This window comes from Triticum dicoccoides, chromosome 2A (assembly GCF_002162155.2).
Source record: "Triticum dicoccoides isolate Atlit2015 ecotype Zavitan chromosome 2A, WEW_v2.0, whole genome shotgun sequence".
Classification (NCBI taxonomy): Eukaryota; Viridiplantae; Streptophyta; class Magnoliopsida; order Poales; family Poaceae; genus Triticum; species Triticum dicoccoides.
Window position 1 is genome coordinate 766,402,458 of NC_041382.1, and position 10,017 is coordinate 766,412,474.

Genomic DNA, 10,017 nt, shown 5'->3' on the forward strand with positions numbered 1-10,017 from the left:
AAAGCATATATGGAAGTAAATCCAGGAGCATTACTCCAAATTCAGCGATGACCGCTCGAGTTGGGCAGACCATTAAGAGGGACAGAGTGAGGTTCCCTTGGACGGTTTTGGGAACCTTCTGGAGGGTTCCAAGATTGTTTTCCGGTTTTGGGAACCTTCTAGAAGGTGACTGACTTTTTTTGTATCTTTATTTGTTTCGGTTTTTTTTATGTTTTTTCCTTTTTCATTTTTTGTTATGTTTTTCCTTTTTCTTTTTTTGTTTTATTTTTCCTTTAGACCTTTTCTGGTTTTTTCTTCTTTTTCTCTCTTTTTTAAGAAATACAAAATTCAAAAAGTTAAAAACCATCACATTTCTTTTCAAAATTTCATAAACTGTTCACTTATTCAATTTTTTTTAGTTTTTTAGTCAAGTCTTAAATTCAAGTACACTTTTTAAATTCATGATTTTTTAATTCTTGAATATCAATTGTTCAATGTCTATTAAAAAACTGTATTTAAAAAAGTTTTTGTGTGTAATTGATATTTGCTCACCATATATTAAACAAAGTTCATGTATATAACTAAAATGTTCATCATATATTAAATAATTGTTCAGTATGTATTTCGTGGAAATGTTCACAATATTAGAACAATGTTCACTATGTAATTATAAAAATTCCACCGTATATTCAGAAAAGATCATTGTATATAACTCAAATATTTAAAGCATAATAAATTATTGTTTTGTATATATGATAAATGTTTACCATAACTTTAAAAAAATCTCTTAACAATATTTGTTCAGAATTTTGAACGTATGAAGATTTTAGTCAAACTCAGAAAATGGTTTGGAAATCTGCCCATCGTATTTTTCCCTTTGATTTTAAAAATGTTCACAAATTAAATAAGTTCGCAAAATAATTGAAAAATGGTCGAGAATACAATAATCCATTGGGAATTTTCAAACATGTTTACTTTTTCAAAATTTTGATCATCTCTTGAATTAAATAAAAAATGAATCCTTGAACATTTTTGAAATTCATGAATATTATTTGAAGCCATTCAATTTTCTGAAAGACACAAACATTTTTACATATTGCAAACATTTTTTAATAAAATAAAACAAAAAGATTTTTTTTAAATAAAGTGTTATCCTGCATTGTTTAGTAAAATAGGGTGGCGTAACCGTTTCTTTAAAAAAAAATATTTATCAGTTTCATTTTAACAAAAAATGTTCGCCAATATGTAAAAATGTTAGTGGCCTTGAAAAAAGTTAATAAATCCAAATAATATTCCTGAACTTAAAAAATGTTGAAGGATTCAAAAATTTGTTTGTAAAATTCAAGAAATGATCACAAATTTGAAAAAGTAAACATTTTTTAAATTCCCAACTAATTATTGTATTCTCAAGAACTTTTATTTATTTTGTTAAATTATTTAATTTATGAACATTTTTTGAATCAAAGGAAAAAATATGGTGAACAGATTTACAAATTATTTTTTGAGTTTGACTAAAATCTTCATACATTCGAAATTCTGAACAAGTATTGTAAAGAGATTTTTTTTAAAAAATATGCTAAACATTCCATCAAGCATACAGAACAATAATTTATTATACTTTTAATGTTTCATTTATATACACTGTTTTTTTAATAATGTTTAAGAATTCGAAAAAAGTGTTATTGAATTTAAGAATTCACTAAAAATCCAAGATTTTTTTTGAAAAAGTGAATAGTGTTTGAAATTTTGAAAAGAAATGTGATGATTTTTAACTTTTTCAATTTAGTATTTCCTAAAAAAGAGAAAAACAAGAAAAGGATTAGACGAAAAATAAAACAGGAAAAGGAAAAAAAACAAAACAAAAACCGAAACAAGTGAAGATACAGAAAACCGTCAGTCACCTTCTAGAAGGTTCCAAAACCAGAAAGCAAGCTTGGAACCCTCAAGAAGGTTCCCAAAACCGTCCAAGGGAACCTCGCTCTGTCCCTCTTAATGGGCCGCCCAACTCGAGCGGTCATCACTGAATTTGGAGTAATGCTCCTTGATTTCCTTCCATATATGCTTTTTTCCTTTCAAATAATGAAAAAAATAGGTTTTCTTCTCTCTCTCAAAGGATTAGCGTTAAAAATAACAAGACAATGGGATCCAAGTCGAAACTCCTTATAAAATATCAAAAATGCTCGAGCCATCAATGAGTTAGCATAGCTCTATCTCTCCAGAATTGTCTCTCTCCACGAGAATATTTCTAAAATAAATTCCGACCGTGAGCCTATCTTCACCTCCAAGTTCTGGAAGTTTTTTCAAAAGCCTACAGTAAATACAATACTTTTCAGCACAACTTATCATCCTCAGAGACAAGGTAACGATAAACCTAATCTTGTAAGATACAATCAAAGCTTGTCATCTCATTTTCTATGAAATGAGATGACTACCTCATTTTATTGAGTTCTCCGACAACAACACATTAAAGGTGGTCCTTGGTATGGATCCCTTCGAGTTTCTTTACTCCGCTCAATTGGTCTGAAACTGGAAAATGTCAACATTTTGGTTCGAACATCATTCAAGGCGCAGAAGAAACGTCTGTATTATCCTTAAGAACTTGAAAGTAGCTCAATCTATGCGATATAACTACTAGGACAGAAAACATCGTCATCCGCAGCCGCTCTCCACCACCATCGCGAGTCTGAGGGGATTTGAAATAAATATTGCTCATATATTTATAGTAATTTTTTTTAGTTTTTATCCAAGTGATAATGCCACTAAACAAATACTCATCGCATCTCTAAACATATATAGTTTTTTGAACTGAAATTGTAAAACAAGCCCAAACTATAAAAACAGAAACCAAAATTCGTATCCATGATGACTTCAACATGTATGATGGGGTTGTACATACTAAACATACATCTTTTTATGCATACTTTGGGCTACAGTTAACTCATACATCATATTTATGTATATTTTGGAGTACATCTAACTAGTAGGCGTACATCATATTTATTATATTTAATCATGAACTAGACCCAAATATTAGCTACTATTAGTCCTCATTCTTAAAATGTCATAATGGCTATGGCTATAAATACAAATATGCTTAAGTTAACTGGACTAGGTTGGCTATATTTGTATTAGTTTTTAGACATTTAGTCTATGACATTAAAATAATGCGTTTGTAAATTGGGGGAAATTTTCTTTTAATGTATGTAAACTAGAAAAGAACAAGACAAGATACAATATTATAGTTTGTTGTGTCCATTTTAGTATCTTTAGCTGCCTTAAACCAGAGTTCTAGAGCACACCATTCAAATAAATATCTAAATATATTTTCTTTTGCAGGCTACGTATAACTAAATTATGAATTTATAATGAAAGTGTGTCCAAGTATGAATTACTACCATTTATTTATTGTTTGTTGATGAAGTGTGGCCGTTCTTTTCCTGAGCTTGAACCGACCAGCAACACATGTTTGTTTTGAGTTTTGAAATGATGACAACTTAAGTTTTAATATAATTTTATGTAGATTTTTGAAATGCCACATTTTATACTCTAGGAGGCTAGGATAGTGCATCAGGTCATATCTAACATATCTAACCGAAACCCTAATATTTAGCGGCTTAAACCTTAACTCCTCAAATTTGCAGAGTTGGAGAAAAGTAGTTTATAACCAAACTCATAAAGAATTTTCTTTGCCAATCCTTTTATCTTTTGGCTGACATACTCCATTTTAAGTACATATTTGCACACATATCAAATTCAAATTTGAACCAAGGTTCACACTATTCATGAACATAAAAAGGATCAAATTTACAGATGTAATTATTCTAATTCAAACACGCGAAAGGGTCCAGCATAAGTCGGATTGGGTGCAAACTAATCCTTGACAAGCTTCCCGTGGCCTTATGCTTTATCCCGATTAATGTACAAGCGGCTGAACTGTGATCCTAATCTCAGATGCCGAAAGTCCTCCTAAACGAACACTACAATGCCATCTCAACATCACCGTCATCTTCTTCCTCCTCCTCCAAAGAAGAGCCAATGAAGAATATCTCCGTTGACCTCTTCATCTAGTTATTGCAATATTTTATGTTGCATTTGATTGTAAAAAACAGTAAAACAACATCAATGAAAAAAATAAAGAAAAATAATCACCTAGCTAATTTGTCAAACACGATGAGAGCGGAATTGCGGCAATGCCCAGGCTGTGGGTGGACGGTGTGGCTGAAGGGATGGCCTTCAGGCTTTGATAAGAAAGAATATCCTCAAAGCCATGCTTGCTTGTCGCAAACCAAGCCCGTCGTGGCCGAACTCCGGCTTTCGAAAGGTCACCGGAATGTCTGAGATTCCGGCGGCGTTGAGCTTTTCTGCAGGTGCTCTACGACATTATGGTCATCTACCGTTTCCATTTTCGACGGAATGAAGCTCGACAGTGGCCATATTCGTCCACAAGCTCCAGGCAGCATGGGGAGGAGGGAGATATGCGCCGATTCCAGCAGCGGTGTCAGCCGACGAGCAAATCTACGATGGGCCGAGAGATTCGGCAAGGTTGCGGGTCCGGTGTGTTGGCCGGCGTGCGCAGTAGTCGGTGAGGGAAAGGTAATTTGCGGAGGCGGTGCCGGGGGTGGAGGTCGTCGAGTGAGAGGTAGCCGGCGCCCAGGGTGAAGCTGAAGGGAATCTTTTTGCAGAGAACTTGTTTGGGGGGCTCAAAATTAAGAGCCGATGGAGGCTTCTTCTAAAAAATTGGAGCAGTTAAAGGAATTTGGCTAGGTGCGGATTAACTGATAAAAGAACTTTGGAACTGATTCTGGACCCCCACCTGCTCATGACGCCCCGTCTGCTCCTTGAGGGAACCGGATCCTCTAACATCCTCAAGAGATGTCACGTAAGTTACAGTAACCGTGACATCCCTTCTTCACATCCATATGATTAAGCCTAAAATGATTATAATTAATTTGCAAATTTCAAATCTACTATATATATTTACAAAAATTACATAAAAACCAAATTATGGTGCAATAAAATTATCTTTTGATTTATTTTTGTACATGCTACAGTAACTTGACATTAGTTGCTACAGTAACCCTCACATCCCTTCTTCGCTTTACACACTCATTTCACTGTAACTTCATGACATCCCTTGAGGATGTTAGAGGATATGCTTCCCTCCTTGATATGCTAACCTAGGATGGTGCATAAGCCTGAAAACCCCACACAAACTATGTTCATGAGCCAATATCTTCTCCAGAGGAATTCATAGCAAAAGGAATACACCTCGGATCTTATTTATTACACTAAAAATAATGAATATGCGAGCCAAACTGAATAAATAATAAATTTACAGCACTACCCATCTCTACCATCTGCCGATCCGATCTCAATCAATATAGATCGACAGGAACGGGGACGGGACCTCGGCAATCCTACATACAAGACACACGTATATATGCACAATCCGTGCACGGCTCAAATGGTTTGGGAATGATCTAATTAGGCTTGAGCTTGAAGGTGCAGCTGTTGGATCGGATGCGGAGCCGCGTGCCGGCCTCGAGGCTGTCCACCACCAGGCTACACCGCGCCTTCCCCGTCATCGTCCACAGCTTGAGTGCGCCAAACTTGATCCGGATGGGCACGCGCGCGGTGACCGTGAGCGGCACGAACCCGGCCTGCCGCTGCTGCGCCAGCTGCGCGGCCACGGCGCTGTCGAGCCTGGTCTCCCCCTGGAGCGTGATGAGCGGCCGCACCGTGCTGCGGTGGCCCTGGTAGAGCGCCGGGAAGGCGCCGCGGCACAGCTCGGTGCCGTTGAAGGAGGCGGCGACCCAGCCGCCGTCGTAGTACACCCCGATGCGCCGGTTGGGGTTGTCCGTTATCACCTGCACCTCGAACGCGTCGCTCACCGTCATGGAGGTGGTGTTCACGTCGAACCGGGTGGCCGTCAGCCGCTCCACGCGGAACGTGGGGATCTTGGGGCGGAACACGGCGTAGAGGATCCCCGCCGTGGCGCCGAGCGCGACCACGAGCACGATCAGCACCAGCAGCGTGCAGCACACGCACCGGCAGCACCGGTTGTGCCGCTTCCGCCGCGGCGCGCGCAGCGGGGCCGCCGCGCCGGGCGCAGGGGCGGTGATTGGCAGCCGGTCGCCATAGGCGCCGCTGGGTGGCGGTGGCAGCTTATCCTTGTTTTGCTCCGGCACCGCGGGCGGCGCCCCGTCGACGATCACCGGGTGGACCCGGTGGTAGCTTGCCATGCTCTCTTCACCTGACTGGCTGGTTAGCTCCTAGTTGCTTGCTTGCTTGCTTCTTACAGCACGTAGAAGCAGAACACCGTCGCGGAATGAACTGGTTTGCACAAGGAAGATGTTCAAAGCTACCGATGTAGTGGGAGTTGAGGGGTGATCGGGTCCAAGTTTATAAGTGATGGCTCGTGTCAAGTTGGTGTGTTGGTTGGTGCTGCTTGGGTTTCTTTCTAGATGTTGGAGCTTTCTTCCGGTCTCGAACCTTGACTTGGCTGCTATCGTTATGTGTGGCTGCGTGCGTGCTTGACTTGGGCCTTCTTTCCCTTTTTCTTCCTTTGAAACAGTGGCCGTCTCACATGTGTCTCTCTTCTCATGAGCACTCGTGTCTCCTTCAAGAAATTTTGGGTTCCAAGTTCCTGCCTCCATGTAGGTTACTAGCTAGTCAGACGCGTTATAATCCGCGACTAACCAACCGAGGCAGTCATTTTGCCACACGTTGAACCTCGATGGATCGTATTTTGTTTTTTAAACACAGTACAATCACAATCTTTTTTTTTTGCGATCACAGTACAATCACAATCACTCATAAATAAGTGCATACACTTTCCGTATAAACACGCGCACACATACCCTACCTCTATAAGCACCTTAGAGATATTGAGCCGGCATACCGTCGTGAAATTTATGAAGTCATCGTAGGCGCCTCATCGTCAACAAAAACATCTGCTCTCACTGAAAGCGCATCGTCGAAAATCGTAAAATAAATTTAGAAATAATGCGACCACAGGAACTTAAACCGTCGATGGATCGTACGTGTTTGAATGGTTGCGACGGAGTACGCCGTGTCCGATCCTATGTAAGGAGCGTCGTCACAACGATCTCCATCATGTCAGCACTGTCTTGGGTCAGGTGAAAGTCGGGAATAGATTAATGTGTATCCGGCAATGGATCACGGGGGATGCTATCGCTGAATAATTGCCCGGAAGATGCCTCTCAGCCGTGCAGCCGCGCAGGTGCCAGCATAATAAGCGTGTGTGATTCGTTGACCGGTGGGTGTGTGTTGAACATTAATAAGGCCGGCCGGACGGACGCCGGGACGGTGCGTCCGGGAAAGGAGAAGCTTCATGCGTGACGTGATCCACGGCTGCGGACGGGCGACCTTTCTCTTTCACATTCGCACATTGGCAACGCGTGCGTTTCAAGTAATGATCCCGTGTTAAGAAGATTCTCAACGGCGGCATAGATGTAATGTAAGCATGTGCTAATTCAGCACGTAACCAAACGAACTAATACTCTACTATACTTGTATTGTACTACTAGATTAATTGCTTCCTCCAGAAGCTTGTGCTACTAGATTGTAATGTAAACATCTACGCCCCCCACTAACCATGGCCTTAAGAATCTCTTCCTCCAGGAGCTTGCTAGCTTCGCGCCCTCGCAAACCCGCAAACTCCTTTTTACCGGAGCTGGGAGCTACCGGCATAGCATCCATCCTCCACATGCTTTATGATCTATGCATAAGTCGGGCCCATTCATATGTATAATCATGTATTGAGACAAATGATCTTTTGTATATAGTCAAATCAATATCAGACTAGTAGGGTCCATGTCAGGAGGAGGCAGTACTTTTTGCAATGGAATGTACGCATGCATGCAACATCTCTCCTCTCTCAAAAACAAATCCATGCATTTTATTTTTGTTACAATTTTAGATGACCAATATTTTCTACATCATTGTTCTATTATTTAAAACTTTCATATATTCAAATTCTTGAACATAAGATCTTTATAACGAGACCAATCTTGAATATATTTAAACTAGTTTAATTTTTACTATTTCAATCATATCAAAATATTAATTGTACTACTAGATTAATTGCTTCCTCCAGGAGCTTGTGCTACTAGATTGTAATGTAAACATCTACGCCCCCACTGACCATGGCCTTAAGAATCTCTTCCTCCGGGATAGGCTACTCCGTCGGCTTTCAAAAAACAGGAGCTTGCTAGCTTGGCGCCCTTGCAAACCACATCTTGGCTTATTTTAGGTGATTCAACCTCCTTCGCCATGCGTCCGACAAAAATACTACTCACTTTCACCAAGCCGAAGCTGATATGTTTAACGCCTTCATTCACTCCCATGCTCTCATCGAGCTCCCTCTACTGGATCGCCGTTTCACGTGGTCTAGTAAGAGAGACCAACCCACTCTCGAAAAAATTGATAAAGTCTCCGTCAACATCGACTGGGATCTCCTCTTCCCTAACACTAATATTACCTCTCTAACCCGCTTCGTCTCTGATCATGTCCATCTCATCATCATGATTGATACTAATATCCCGCGTCCCGCGCTTTTTCGTTTTAAACCAGGTGGGCCCTTAGGCCGGGTTGTCGAGCGGTTATCGCTCAGGCTTGGACCGAGGCCCAACTTCGCTCGAACCACACACTCTCTCTGGTCGCCGCCCTAAAACGCTCGCGCTCTGTTTTAAAAAAAAATGGAGACGCCTCATGGTTCCCTTCCTCACTCGTGAGCGTAACTGTAAAACTGTTATTTCCGTCCTGGACCTAATCGAAGAAGACCGCTTCCTCTCCTCGCCCGAGCTTGCCCTTCGTCGGGTTGTCATTCGAGTTCTCCAACGCTCTCTGAGAGAGAAATCGCTCTTTTGGATGTAGAGAGGAAAAATTCATTCGGCTTTGGAAGGCGATGAAAACTCTCGTTACTTCCACGCCTCTGCCTCCGCTCGCCTCCGTAATAACAGAATCAATGTCCTAGTCTCAAATGGCTCGGAATTCTTCTCGCATGACGCCAAATCCAACATTTTATCGGACTTCTATGCCTCTCTTCTAGGTACCGCCTTTCAACCAACTTGGTCTTTCTCTCTTCATGAACTATACCCTTCTCCCACTCCCTAGCTTCAGTACTTGGATGCCCCCTTTACGGACGACGAAATCGCGCACGCCTTCCTGTCCATGAACCAACATGCTAGCCCAGGCCTGGATGGGTTTAGCCTAGGATTCTATCGGAAATTTTTGCACATTCTAAAAGCCAAGATTAAGGACTTCTTCTCGGACTTCCACTCGCTTAACTATGCCATCTCTTGAGTGAATCGGGCCCTGATTATTCTGCTCCCTAAGAGTAATGAGGCGTGATCCCGTGCGGACTTCCGACCCATCTCCCTGCAGAACTGCCCTATTAAGGGTATCGCTAAACTTTTGACCAACCCTCTAAAACCTCTAATCCCTCTCTTGGTCCACGCCGATCAAACATGGTTTATCTCTGGGCGCAATATCTCCGGAAATTTCCTCTATATTGCCGATATTCTTCACTGTTGTGCCAAACGCAAAGCTCCCACTCTTGTAATCAAACTCGATTTCTGAAAGGCCTTTGACTCTGTTTGCTGGACATCGCTTCTGCGCACTTTAAAGATTAGGGGCTTCCCCGATCGTTGGTGTGATTGGATCGAAGCGCTCCTTGCCACTGGCTCCACTGCCGTTATGCTTAATGGAGTTCCTGGTAGACGGATCCAGTGCAAGAATGGTATTCGCCAATGTGACCCGCTTTCCCCTACCTCTTTATCATCATTGCAGACATCCTGCGGCAAATGATTATAAAAGCTAACAATGATGGCCTCTTATTTCACCTCCTTTGCCCGCGATTACCCTGCCCTGTCTTGCAATACGCCGAGGATACCCTCATCATAGTCAAGGCTACTACAGATGCCGCTAAACACTTAAAGGCTATCCTAGACGATTTTGCTGCGGCCACTAGACTCCAGATCAACTTAACAAAGACGACCTTCATTCCCCTAAACG

General features: G+C 41.5%; 1 protein-coding gene across 1 annotated transcript; it reads right to left on the reverse strand.

The window, feature by feature from the left end:
• Nucleotides 1-5,230: 5,230 nt before the first annotated feature.
• Nucleotides 5,231-6,383, reverse strand: LOC119352386 (NDR1/HIN1-like protein 6). Its single transcript, XM_037619041.1, has one exon. It carries the CDS (start codon nucleotides 6,219-6,221, stop codon nucleotides 5,460-5,462), a length of 762 nt encoding a protein of 253 aa, XP_037474938.1. The 5' UTR covers nucleotides 6,222-6,383; the 3' UTR covers nucleotides 5,231-5,459.
• Between the last annotated feature and the right edge of the window lie 3,634 nt (nucleotides 6,384-10,017).